Here is a 14,631-nt window from a genome sequence, read left to right as displayed (position 1 = left end):
TGCACAGGGTCTGTTGAAAGCCTTGGAACATGAACTCAAGGACTCAGTACCCAGGAACAGACTGTCGTACCGCTCGGTACTTTATGGACTATTTCCTGGGAATACCACGGATGGAGCAATCCAGGAAGCCTGGCGCCTTATGAACTGCTTTAAGGACGCTATATGGTTTGCCAGGAACCGTCTGATTTTGCGGAGAGAGAGTGTGTCCGTCCAGGACTGCCGCAGGCTGATCCACAGCCTGCTCAGAGACTATTCCACCTGGGACAGCCCGGACGTTGATGAGGAAGAGGACTGATACTCCCCTTCCCCCCACTCTCCCTTCTTGTGTGTTGTCTTTCAATAAAGCTTCGGGCCTGTGATTTCCCCCTTCCCTATCCCCTCCTACCCACTCCCCTATCCCATCACTTGTCTGTAATGCTTTAGTGAATGCAAGAATGTTAGTGTAGCATGTGGTGTAATGTATAGCATAGGCTAGCCTGTACTGTGTATTATACTGTCATGTTATGTTTGACGACTGTTATTATTTATTATTTGCTGCTTCATGGCTTGCGCTGCGTCGCAGTAATGTTTGTATGATGACGATTGATTGTCAATAAAGCATTTTTCAATCAAAAAATCATGCCTGAGCCCGCCAAGTCTGCCCCGGCGCCCAAGAAGGGCTCCAAGAAAGCCGTGACCAAGACACAGAAGAAGGACGGCAAGAAGCGGAGAAAGAGCAGGAAGGAGATTTACGCCATTTACGTGTACAAGGTGCTCAAGCAGGTCCACCCCGACACCGGCATCTCGTCCAAGGCTATGGGCATCATGAACTCCTTCGTCAATGACATCTTCGAGCGCATCGCAGGGGAAGCCTCCCGCCTGGCTCACTACAACAAGCGCTCCACCATCACCTCCCGGGAGATCCAGACTGCCGTGCGCCTGCTGCTGCCTGGAGAGCTGGCCAAGCACGCCGTGTCCGAGGGCACCAAGGCCGTCACCAAGTACACCAGCGCCAAGTAATGTGCCCCGTCCCTGCAGTAAGAACACAAAGGCTCTTCTAAGAGCCACCCACCTTGTCTACAACAGAGCTGTGCCTGCTATTGTCTGGCCTCCCGCTAGTCCCTCTGTACTATGTGTGGCCGCTCTCGTGTCGGTGCAGATGCTGCTTCATACATTATGTGGCTGCCGGACAGGGAGGGACAATGCCGCGTGTGAGGAAGCCGGGACACGGATCCTGCGGGCAGATGACCCGTCATAATATCACACTGTCCAGAAGAAACGGAACATTGTACATTAGGAGACGGAAGGAAGCATGGGACATCTGTAAATAACAATGATGAGGGTAGTAGTCAGATTTATAACATAGATGCCAGGGAAACTGCTTGACGCCGATAGAGAACAAGCAATCACACTGGCGAGGACTGGGTAAAGGGTGGTTATTGTAATACAGGTGGAGCAGACTCTGGTGTATCCTCTGTACCGGGTATTGTAATACAAGTGGAGCAGCCTCTATTTCTTGTCTGTGAGGGCTTCTTTTAATACAGGTGGAGCAGACTCTGGTGTCTATGCCTGGTTATTGGAGCAGTCTCTGGTTTCTTCTACACGTTGTAATAGAATAGGGACATAATGCGGTAATATGAAGGAACAGGGACAGGGACATAATGCCGGTAATAAGTAGGAACAGGGACGTAATGCCGGTAATAGGAAGGAACAGGGACGTAATGCCGGTAATAATAAGTAACAAGGACATAATGTCTGGAAGATAAGGTAACAGGGACATGTTACCGGCATTGTGTCCCTGTACCCTCCTACAGGGGACATAATGGCACTAATATTAGGGAACGGACATAATGCCGGTAATTCGGGAACGATACGGATGTAATAAAGACGTGTTACATGTTTGTACGTCACCCCCTTTATACTGGAGATTGGTACATTGGAATTGTGCGTTTCACGGTATCGTTGGATAGAGAAGAATCAGCCCGTGCAGCCCGCAGATAACAAGCCCCTAATGCAGCAGCAGCTCTGCGCTATCACACCCGGGAATGTTCCCCCATATCCTGCAGCATGAAGGAGCGGCTGCACGGACTGAACGACTCTTCCAGACATGGGAGACCAGCGGGAATAAAGACATGCGCACGAATAAGCACAAGATGGAGGCGGCAGCTCTGTTGTAGACTTGGTGGGGGGCTCTTAGAAGAGCCTTTGGGTCCTTCCTGCGGGGACGGGGCATATTACTTGGCGCCTAATGAGAAGAAGCCGCCGCTGCTGCTTTATTCCTGCTCCATTCGAGTTCAGGCGGGAGATGTTCCTATTGGTAGAGACAGAGGAGGGGGCGTGGTGTTATCTGCGAGTCTATAGAAATATTCTACTTCCTCATTGGCTACAGTGTCTGGCGTTGAATATCAGTTTTAGATGCGGCCAATCAGAGAAGAAGCTCTCTGCTCCATCCGGGTATAAGAAGTGACGGTCGGAGCGCAGCCGTTAGATCTGATCAGATAATAGACATGTCTGGAAGAGGAAAGCAAGGAGGCAAAGTGCGGGCTAAAGCCAAGACCCGCTCATCCCGGGCAGGACTTCAGTTTCCTGTCGGTCGTGTGCACAGACTTCTCCGCAAGGGCAACTACGCTCAGAGGGTGGGTGCCGGCGCTCCGGTTTACATGGCCGCTGTGCTGGAATATCTGACCGCTGAGATCCTGGAACTGGCCGGAAATGCCGCCCGGGACAACAAGAAGACCCGAATCATCCCCCGTCACCTGCAGCTGGCCGTGCGCAATGACGAGGAGCTCAACAAGCTGCTGGGTGGTGTGACCATCGCTCAGGGAGGCGTCCTGCCCAACATCCAGGCCGTTCTGCTGCCCAAGAAGACCGAGAGCAGCAAAAGCGCCAAGAGCAAGTGAGCGCCGCTTATCCCACATTTAACCACAAAGGCTCTTTTAAGAGCCGCCCACGTGGTCCTTAGAACAGAGCTCACCGCTGATCTCCGATATGTAAACGTTCTGCGCCAGATAAGTGGCTCTGCTTGTACAGAGATCTACCCATATGAATTCATATACCGCGGGGATAAACATTGAAGAGGAAGCCGTAGGGTGGGTGGGTGTAGAACTGCGTTACTCATGACCTATACATTCACTACTGCCTCGTGCAGATGGTGGCGCTGTCCTCGTTGGTGCACTAACTATACAGAACACATTAATAGTACAACTACTCCAGTGATTCATGTTCACGATCTGCAACCCGCCTCCGACTACATAATATCTTAAATTCTATCTTCCAGTCTCAAGAGCTTTGTCACAGTTCGGTCCTCCTGGAGTATAACCACCATCATCCCAGGTCTCAGTACTGAATGCGTCTCAGTAAATGTCTGCAGCAACTTCATGCGTTAGTGGGATGAGGGGAGTCCTAAGTATAGACAACGCACAGTGTTAGTACGAAGTAGAAATAGGTGCATTCTGTTTCCTGTCATTGTATTGCCAGCAGCGCGATTATACCAGCAGTCTGGCAAAGTGACATACAAGACAATGCAAGTCGATACTTATGTGGAACTTGGTGCTACAAATTGGTAGTTTGTTTTGAAAATCTCGTAACATTTGTAGCAATGAGAGCAGCTTGGAAAACACGGCCCCTCCAACATTGGGTTTTGCTCTTGAAAAATGCCGTATCAGCTGCATCAGTTTTGTCCTTTTTCATTCATTGAATGCGTCTCACTAAATGTTGCTCTGCAAGAAGCTGCACGCGTTACTGTAATAAAGTGAGTCCTATATAGGGACAGCAGACAGATTCATTATTAGTACTAGAGGTTAATAGATTTATTGCCAGCAGCCTTATTAATCCCAGCCGTCCGGCAGAATAAGATACGAGCCGAGCCGATACTTGTGTCAAAGTTGGTCCCAGTAACAGATTTATTGTTTGTTGTAAGAATCTCGTAACATTAGTAGCAGTGACAGCAGCTAAGAAAACACTGGCCCTCTCTCCAAGGATTGCGGAAAGCACGTTGCCCAGCAGCAAGCTGGACGCCGAAGAAGCAACACCGCAAGTCAGCTGTTTGATCCACTGCTCGTGCGCTTATACAGCGCTATGAGCAACTGAGCGAATATTCAGCGGTGAGTTTCTGCCACTCCTGTACGTGCAGGCATCGGCACAAACGGCGTCCGGCAGCGCCGCTACGAGGATGTGTCTTCATGCCGGAGGATCACTCGCCAGCAAGTATAGCACTAAGGTACTCTTTCCCTTCAGATTAACATTCCCTGGTCTAAGACCCAATTCAGTCTGCTGCTTCTAGGACGCTATTATGTCCCTGTTCCCTCACCTTACCGGCATTATGTCCCTGTTCCCTCATTTGAACCGGAATTCTCTGCCTGTTCCTCTATATTACCGGAATTACGTCCCTATTCCTTCATATTACCGGCATTACGTCCCTGTTCCTTCATATTACCGGCAATACGTCCCTGTTCCTTCATATTACAGGCATTATGACCCTGTTCCTTCAAATTACCGGCATAATTTCCCTGTTACTTCATATTACCGGCATTATTTTCCTGTTCCTTCATATAACCGGCATTATGTTCACTGTAGGAGGGTACAGGGACATAATGCCGGTAATATGTCCCTGTTCCTCATCTTACAGGCATTATGTCCCTGTTCCTTAATATTACAGACATTATGTCCCAGTTCCCTCATATTACCGGCATTACGTCCCTGCTCCTTCATATTATCGGCATTACGTCCCTGTTTCTTCATATTACCAGCATTACGTCACTGTTACTTAATATTACCGAAATTGCGTCCTTATAACTTCATATTACCGGCATTATGTCCCTGTTCCTTCATATTACCAGCATTATGTCCCTGTTCCTTCATATTACAGGCATTTTGTCCCTGTTCCTTCATATTACAGGCATTATGTCCTTGTTCTTTCATATTACCGGCATAATGTACTTGTTCCTTCATATTACAGGCATTATGTCCCTGTTCCTTCATCTTACCGGCATTATGTCCCTGTTCCCTTATCTTACCGGCATTATTTCACTGTTCCCTCATCTGAAACGGCATTATGTGCCTGTTCCTAGATCTTACCGGCATTATGTCCCTGTTCCCTCATCTTACCGGCATTTTGTCCCTGTTCCTTCATCTTACCGGCATTACGTTCCTGTTCCTCCATATTACCGGAATTACGTCCCTATTCCTTCATATTACCGGCATTACGTCCCTGTTCCTTCATATTACCGGCAATACGTCCCTGTTCCTTCATATTACAGGCATTATGTCCCTGTTCCTTCATATTACAGGTATTATGTCCCTGTTCCCTCATATTACCGGCATTACGTCCCTGCTCCCTCATTTGAACCGGCATTATGTGCCTGTTCCTTCATCTTACCGGCATTACCTCACTGTTCCTTCATATTACCGGCATTAGGTCCCTGTTCCTTCATAATGAGATTATGTCCCTGTTCCCTCATCTTACCGCCATTTTGTCCCTGTTCACTCATCTTTTTGGCATTATGTCCCTGTTCCTTCATCTTACCGGCATTACGTTCCTGTTCCTCCATATTACCGGAACTACGTCCCTATTCCTTCATATTACCGGCATTACGTCCCTGTTCCTTCATATTACAGGTATTATGTCCCTGTTCCTTTATATTACAGGCATTATGTCCTTGTTCTTTCATATTACCGGCATTATGTCCCTGTTCCTTCATATAACCGGCATTAAGTCCCTGTACCTTCATCTTACCGGCATTATGTCCCTGTTCCCTCATCTTACCGGCATTATGTCCCTGTTCCCTCATCTTACCGGCATTATGTCCCTGTTCCTTCATATTATCGGCATTACGTCCCCGTTCCTTCATATTATCGGCATTATGTCCCTGTTCGTTCATATTATCGGCATTACGTCCCTGTTCCTTCATATTATCGGCATTACGTCCCTGTTCCTTCATATTATCTGCATTATGTCCCTACTCCTTCATATTATCTGCATTACGTCCCTGTTCCCTCATCTTACCGGCATTATGTCCCTGTTCCCTCATCTTACCGGCATTTTGTCCCTGTTCCTTCATCTTACCCACATTATGTCCTTGTACTTTCATATTACCGGCATTATGTCCCTATTCCCTGTTCGTTCATATTATCGGCATTACGTCCCTGTTCCTTCATATTATCGGCATTACGTCCCTGTTCCTTCATATTATCGGCATTATGTCCCTACTCCTTCATATTATCTGCATTACGTCCCTGTTCCCTCATCTTACCGGCATTATGTCCCTGTTCCCTCATCTTACCGGCATTATGTCCCTGTTCCTTCATATTACAGGCATTATGTCCCTGTTCCCTCATATTACCGGCATTACGTCCCTGCTCCTTCATATTATCGGCATTACGTCCCTGTTTCTTCATATTACCAGCATTACGTCCCTGTTCCTTCATATTACCAGAATTGCGTCCCTATTCCTTCATATTACCGGCATTATGTCCTGTTCCTTCATATTACAGGAATATGTTGTCCCTGTTCCTTCATCTTACCGGCATTTTGTCCATGTTCCCTCATCTTTTTGCCATTATGTCCCTGTTCCTTCATCTTACCGGCATTACGTCCCTATTCCTTCATATTACCGGCATTATGTCCCTGTTCCTTCATATTACAGGCATTATTTCCCTGTTACTTTATATTACCGGCATTATTTTCCTGTTCCTTTATATTACTGCCATTATGTCCACTTTAGGAGGATACAGGGACATAATGCCGGTAATATGTCCCTGTTCCCTCATATTACCGGCATTACGTCGCTGCTCCTTCATATTATCGGCATTAAGTCCCTGTTTCTTCATATTACCAGCATTACGTCCCTGTTCCTTCATATTACCAGAATTGCGTCCCTATTCCTTCATATTACTGGCATTATGTCCCTGTTCCTTCATATTACAGGCATTATGTCCTTGTTCTTTCATATTACCGGCATTATGTCCCTGTTCCTTCATATAACCGGCATTAAGTCCCTGTTCCCTCATCGTACCGGCATTATGTCCCTGTTCCCTCATTTGAACCGGCATTATGTGCCTGTTCCTTCATATTATCGGCATTACGTCCCTGTTCCTTCATATTACCAGCATTACGTCCCAGTTCCTTCATATTACCGGAATTGCGTCCCTATTCCTTCATATTACTGGCATTATGTCCCTGTTCCTTCATATTACCAGCATTATGTCCTGTTCCTTCATATTACAGGCATTTTGTCCCTGTTCCTTCATATTACCGGCATTATGTCCCTGTTTCCTCATATTACCGGCATTATGTCCCTGTTCCTTCATATAACCGGCATTAAGTCCCTGTTTCCTCATATTACCGGCATTATGTCCCTGTTCCCTCAGCTAACCGGCATTATGTCCCTGTTCCCTCATTTGAACCGGTATTATGTGCCTGTTCCTCCATATTACCGGAATTACGTCCCTATTCCTTCATATTACCGACAATACTTATTTCCCTGTTCCTTCATATTACCGACAATACGTCCCTGTTCCCTCATCTTACAGGCATTATGTCCTTGTTCCTTCATATTACAGGCATTAGGTCCCTGTTCCTTCATCGTACCGGCATTATGTCCCTGTTCCCTCATCTTACCGGCATTATGTCCCTGTACCCTCATTTGAACCGGCATTACGTCCCTGTTCCTTCATATTAACGGCATTATGTCCCTGTTCCCTTATCTTACCGGCATTACGTCCCTGTTCCTTCATACTACCGGCATTACGTCCCTGTTCCCTCATCTTACCGGCATTTTGTACCTGTTCCCTTATCTTACCGACATTATGTCCCTGTTCTTTCATCTTACCGGCATTACGTTCCTGTTCCTCCATATTACCGGAATTACGTCCCTATTCCTTCATATTACCGGCATTACGTCCCTGTTCCTTCATATTACCGGCAATACGTCCCTGTTCCTTCATATTACAGGCATTATTTCCCTGTTCCTTCATATTACAGGCATTTTGTCTCTGTTCCTTCATATAATAAGCATTATGTCCTTGTTCTTTCATATTATCGGCATTATGTCCCTGTTCCTTCTATAACTGGCATTATGTCCCTGTTCCCTCATCTTAACGGCATTATGTCCCTGTTCCCTCATTTGAACCGGCATTATGTGCCTGTTCCTTCATATTACCGGAATTACGTCCCTGTTCCTTCATATTAACGGCATTACGTCCCTGCTCCTTCATATTATCGGCATTACGTCCCAGTTCCTTCATATTATCGGCATTATGTCCCTGCTCCTTCATATTACCGGCATTACGTCCCTGTTCCTTCATATTATCGGCATTATGTCCCTGCTCCTTCATATTATCTGCATTACGTCCCTGTTCCCTCATCTTACCGGCATTTTGTCCCTGTTCCCTCATCTTACCGGCATTTTGTCCCTGTTCCTTCATCTTACCCACATTATGTCCTTGTACTTTCATATTACAGGAATTATGTCCCTGTTCCTTCTTATCACAGGCATTACGTCCCTGTTCCTTCATATTACAGGCTTTTTTTGTGTCCCTGTTCCCTCATCTTACCGGCATTATGTCCCTGTTCCTTCATATTACAGGCATTATGTCCCTGTTCCTTCATTTTACCGGCATTATGTCCCTGGTCCTTCATATTACCGGCATAATGTCCCTGCCCCCTCATATTACAGGCATTATGTCCCTGATCCTTCATATTACAGGCTTCTTGTCCCTGTTCCTTCATATTACAGGCATTATGTCCCGTGTAGGAGGGCACAGGGACATAATGCCGGTAATATGTCCCTGTTCCCTCATCTTACAGGCATAATGTCCCTGTTCCTTCATATTACCGGCTTTATGTCCCTGTTCTCTCATATTACAGACATTATGTCCCTGTTCCTTCATATTATCGGCATTACGTCCCTGTTCCTTCATATTACAGGCATTTTGTCCCTGTTCCTTCATATTACAGGCATTATGTCCCTGTTCCTTCATATAACCGGCATTAAGTCCCTGTTCCCTCATATTACCGGCATTTTGTCCCTGTTCCCTCACCTAACCGGCATTATGTCCCTGTTCCCTCATTTGAACCGGCATTATGTGCCTGTTCCTCCATATTACCGGAATTACGTCCCTATTCCTTCATATTACCGGCAATACGTCCCTGTTCCTTCATATTACAGACATTATGTCCCTGTTCCTTCATATTACCGGCATTATTTTCCTGTTCCTTCATATTACAGGCATTATGTCCACTGTAGGAGGGTACAGGGACATAATGCCGGTAATATGTCCCTGTTCCCTCATCTTACAGGCATTATGTCCCTGTTCCTTAATATTACCGGCGTTACCTCCCTGCTATTTCATATTATCGGCATTACGTCCCTGTTTCTTCATATTACCAGTATTACGTCCCTGCTCCTTCATATTACCGAAATTGCGTCCCTATTCCTTCATATTACCGGCATTATGTCCCTGTTCCTTCATATTACCAGCATTATGTCCCTGTTCCTTCATATTACAGGCATTTTGTCCCTGTGCCTTCATATTACAGGCATTATGTCCCTGTTCCTTCATCTTACCGGCATTATGTCCCTGTTCCCTCATCTTACCGGCATTATGTCCCTGTTCCCACATTTGAACCGGCATTACGTCCCTGTTCCTTCATTTTACCGGCATTACGTCCCTGTTCCTTCATATTAAAGGCATTATGTCCCTGTTCCCTTATCTTACCGGCATTACGTCACTGTTCCTTCATATTACCGGCATTACGTCCCTGTTCCTTCATTCTACCGTCATTGCGTCCCTGTTCCCTCATCTTACCGGCATTTTGTCCCTGTTCCCTCATCTTACCGGCATTATGTCCCTGTTCCTTCATCTTACCGGCATTACGTTCCTGTTCCTCCATATTACCGGAATTACGTCCCTATTCCTTCATATTACCAGCATTACGTCCCTGTTCCTTCATATTACCAGAATTGCGTCCCTATTCCTTCATAATACCGGCATTATGTCCTGTTCCTTCATATTACAGGCATTTTGTCCCTGTTCCTTCATATTATAGGCATTATGTCCTTGTTCTTTCATATTATCGGCATTATGTCCCTGTTCCTTCATATAACCGGCATTAAGTCCCTGTTCCCTCATCTTACCGGCATTATGTCCCTGTTCCCTCATTTGAACCGGCATTATGTGCCTGTTCCTTCATATTATCGGCATTACGTCCCTGTTCCTTCATATTATCGGCATTATGTCCCAGTTCCTTCATATTATCGGCATTACGTCCCTGTTCCTTCATATTATCGGCATTATGTCCCTGCTCCTTCATAATATCGGCATTACGTCCCTGTTCCCTCATTTTACCGGTATTTTGTCCCTGCTCCTTCATAATATCGGCATTACGTCCCTGTTCCTTCATATTACCGGCGTTACGTCCCTTTTCCTTCATACTACCGAGATTATGTCCCTGTTCCCTCATCTTACCGGCATTTTGTCCCTGTTCCCTCATCTTTTTGGCATTATGTCCCTGTTCCTTCATCTTACCTGCATTACGTTCCTGTTCCTCCATATTACCGGAATTACGTCCCTATTCCTTCATATTACCACAATACGTCCCTGTTCCTTCATATTACAGGCATTATGTCCCTGTTCCTTCATATTACCGGCATTATTTCCCTGTTGCTTCATATTACTGCCATTATGTCCACTGCAGGAGGGTACAGGGACATAATGCCGGTAATATGTCCCTGTTCCCTCATATTACCGGCATTACGTCCCTGCTCCTTCATATTATCGGCATTACGTCTCTGTTTCTTCATATTACCAGAATTGCGTCCCTATTCCTTCATATTACCGGCATTATGACCCTGTTCCTTCATATTACCAGCATTATGTCCTGTTCCTTCATATTATTGGCATTACGTCTCTGTTCCTTCATATTATCGGCATTATGTCCCTGCTCCTTCATATTATCGACATTACGTCCCTGTTCCTTCATATTATTGGCATTACGTCTCTGTTCCTTCATATTATCGGCATTATGTCCCTGTTCCTTCATATTATCGGCATTACGTCCCTGTTCCTTCATATTATCCTTTTCCCTCATCTTACCGGCATTTTGTCCCTGTTCCCTCATCTTACTGGCATTATGTCCCTGTTCCCTCATCTTACCGGCATTTTGTCCCTGTTCCCTCATTTTACCGGCATTATGTCCCTGTTCTCTCATCTTACCGCCATTATGTCCCTGTTCCTTCATATTACAAGCATTATTTCCCTGCTCCTTCATATTACCGGCATTATTTCCCTGTTCCTCCATATTATCGGCATTATGTCCCTGTTCCTTTATATTACCGGCATTATTTCCCTGTTCCTCCATATTATCGGCATTATGTCCCTGTTCCTTCATATTATCGGAATTATGTCCCTGTTCCTTTATATTACCGGCATTATTTCCCTGTTCCTTCATATTACAGGCATTATGTCCCTGTTCCTTCATATTACAGGCATTATGCCCCTGTTCCCTCATCTTACCAGCATTATGTCCCTGTTCCTTCATATTACCGGCTTTACGTTCCTGTTCCTTCATATTACCGGAATTACGTCCCTATTCCTTCATATTACCGGCATTACGTCCCTGTTCCTTCATATTACCGGCAATACGTCCCTGTTCCTTCATATTACCGGCATTATGTCCCTGTTCCCTCATATTACCGGCATTACGTCCCTGCTCCTTCATATTATCTGCATTACGTCCCTGTTTCTTCATATTACCAGCATTACGTCCCTGTTCCTTCATATTACCAGAATTGCGTCCCTATTCCTTCATATTACCGGCATTATGTCCCTGTTACCAGCATTATGTCCTGTTTCCTTCATATTACAGGCATTTTGTCCCTGTTCCTTAATATTACAGGCATTATGTCCTTCTTCTTTCATATTACCGGCATTATGTCCCTGTTCCTTCATATAACCGACATTAAGTCCCTGTTCCCTCATCTTACCGGCATTATGTCCCTTTTCCCTCATCTTACCGGCATTATGTCCCTGTTCCTTCATATTACAGGCATTATTTCCCTGTTCCTTCATATTACAGGCATTATGTCCCTGTTCCTTCATATTACCGCCATTATTTCCCTGTTCCTTCATATTATCGGCATTATGTCCCTGTTCCTTCATATTATCGGCATTACGTCTCTGTTCCTTCATATTATCGGCATTACGTCTCTGTTCCTTCATATTATCGGCATTACGTCCCTGCTCCTTCCTATTATCGGCATTAAGTCCCTGTTCCTTCATATTATCGGCATTATGTCCCTGCTCCTTCATATTACAAACATGATTTCCCTGTTCCTTCATATTATCGGCATTATGTCCCTTTTCCCTCATCTTACCGGCATTACGTCCCTGTTCCTTCATATTACAGGCTTAATGTCCCTATCCCCTCATATTACTAGCATTATGTCCCGTGTAGGAGGGCACAGGGACATAATGCCGGTAATATGTCCCTGTTCCCTCATCTTTGAGGCATTATGTCCCTGTTTCTTCATCTTACAGGCATTATCTCCCTGTTCCTTAATATTACCGGCATCATGTCCCTATTCCTTCATATTACCGGCAACATGTCCCTGTTCCTTCATATTACAGGCATTCTGTCCCTGTTCCTTCATATTACAGGCATTTTGTCCCTGTTCCTTCATATTACAGGCATTATGTCCTTGTTCTTTCATATTACCGGCATTATGTCCCTGTTCCTTCATATAACCGGCATTAATTCCCTTTCCCCTCATCTTACCGGCATTATGTCCCTGTTCCCTCATTTGAACCGGCATTATGTGCCTGTTCCTTCATATTATCGGCATTACGTCCCTATTCCTTCATATTATCGGCATTATGTCCCAGTTCCTTCATATTATCGGCATTACGTCCCTGTTCCTTCATATTATCGGCATTATGTCCCTGCTCCTTCATAATATCGGCATTACGTCCCTGTTCCCTCATCTTACCGGCATTTTGTCCCTGTTCCTTCATCTTACCCACATTTAGTCCCTGTTCCCTCATCTTACCGGCATTATGTCCCTGTTCCCTCATCTTACCGGCATTATGTGCCTGTTTCTTCATATTATCGTCATTACGTCCCTGTTCCTTCATATTACCGGCATTACGTCCCTGTTCCTTCATATTACCTGCATTATGTCCCTGTTCCTTCATATTATCGACATTACGTCCCTGTTCCTTCATATTATCGGCATTATGTCCCTGCTACTTCATATTATCGGCATTATGTCCCTGCTCCTTCATATTACAGACATTATGTCCCTGTTCCCTCATCTTACAGACATTTTGTACCTGTTCCTTCTTATTACCGGCATTATGTCCCTGTTCCTTCATCTTACAGGCATTATGTCCCTGTTCCTTCATCTTATAGGCATTATGTCCCTATTCCTTCATATTACCAGCATTATGTCCCTGTTCATTCATCTTACAGCCATTATGTCCCTGTTCCTTCATATTACAGGTATTATTTCCCTTTTCCTTCATATTACCGGAATTATGTCCCTGTTCCTTCTTATTACAGGCATTATGTCCCTGTTCCTTCATAATACCGGCATTGTGTCCCTATTCCTTCATATTACCGGCATTTTGTCCCTGTTCCTTCATCTTACAGGCATTATGTCCCTGTTCCTTTATATTACAGGCATTTTGTACTTATTCCTTCATACTACCGGCATTATGTCCCTGTTCCTTCATCTTACAGGCATTATGTCCCTGTTCCTTCTTATTACAGGCATTATGTCCCTGTTCCTTCTTATTACAGCCATTTTGTACCTGTTCCTTCATCTTACAAGCATTATGTCCCTGTTCCTTCATATTACAGGCATTATGTCCCTGTTCCTTCTTATTACCGGCATTATGTCTCTGTTCCTTCATCTTACAGGCATTATGTCCCCGTTCCTTTATATTACAGGCATTATGTCCCTGTTCCTTCATCTTACAGGCATTATGTCCCTATTCCTTCATATTACCGGCATTATGTCCCTGTTCATTCATCTTACAGCCATTATGTCCCTGTTCCTTCATATTACAGGCATTATTTCCCTGTTCCTTCATATTACCGGCATTACGTTCCTGTTCCTTCATATTACCGGAATTACGTCCCTATTCCTTCATATTACCGGCATTACGTCCCTGTTCCTTCATATTACCGGCAATACGTCCCTGTTCCTTCATATTACCGGCATTATGTCCCTGTTCCCTCATATTACCGGCATTACGTCCCTGCTCCTTCATATTATCTGCATTACGTCCCTGTTTCTTCATATTACCAGCATTACGTCCCTGTTCCTTCATATTACCAGAATTGCGTCCCTATTCCTTCATATTACCGGCATTATGTCCCTGTTACCAGCATTATGTCCTGTTTCCTTCATATTACAGGCATTTTGTCCCTGTTCCTTAATATTACAGGCATTATGTCCTTCTTCTTTCATATTACCGGCATTATGTCCCTGTTCCTTCATATAACCGACATTAAGTCCCTGTTCCCTCATCTTACCGGCATTATGTCCCTTTTCCCTCATCTTACCGGCATTATGTCCCTGTTCCTTCATATTACAGGCATTATTTCCCTGTTCCTTCATATTACAGGCATTATGTCCCTGTTCCTTCATA

General features: G+C 45.0%; 2 protein-coding genes across 2 annotated transcripts; both read left to right on the top strand.

Annotated features, from left to right (window-relative positions):
• The first annotated feature begins 618 nt into the window (after positions 1–618).
• LOC142729736 (histone H2B 1.1-like) lies at positions 619–999 on the top strand. The gene has a single exon (XM_075849318.1). It carries the CDS (start codon positions 619–621, stop codon positions 997–999), a length of 381 nt encoding a protein of 126 aa, XP_075705433.1.
• Positions 1,000–2,486: 1,487 nt separating this feature from the next.
• LOC142729711 (histone H2A type 1-like) lies at positions 2,487–2,879 on the top strand. The gene has a single exon (XM_075849297.1). The coding sequence runs from the start codon at positions 2,487–2,489 to the stop codon at positions 2,877–2,879; it is 393 nt and encodes a 130-aa protein (XP_075705412.1).
• The last annotated feature ends 11,752 nt before the right edge of the window (positions 2,880–14,631 follow it).

Source organism: Rhinoderma darwinii, unplaced genomic scaffold (genome assembly GCF_050947455.1).
Source record: "Rhinoderma darwinii isolate aRhiDar2 unplaced genomic scaffold, aRhiDar2.hap1 Scaffold_733, whole genome shotgun sequence".
Lineage (NCBI taxonomy): Eukaryota > Metazoa > Chordata > Amphibia > Anura > Rhinodermatidae > Rhinoderma > Rhinoderma darwinii.
The sequence above is the reverse complement of the archived record's forward strand: the minus strand, read 5'-3'. Positions and strand labels throughout refer to the sequence as shown.

Coding starts and splice junctions, on each gene's coding strand:
- LOC142729736 (XM_075849318.1), top strand. CDS start 619: ATGCCTGAGCCCGCCAAGTCTGCCCCGGCGCCCAAGAAGGGCTCCAAG.
- LOC142729711 (XM_075849297.1), top strand. CDS start 2,487: ATGTCTGGAAGAGGAAAGCAAGGAGGCAAAGTGCGGGCTAAAGCCAAG.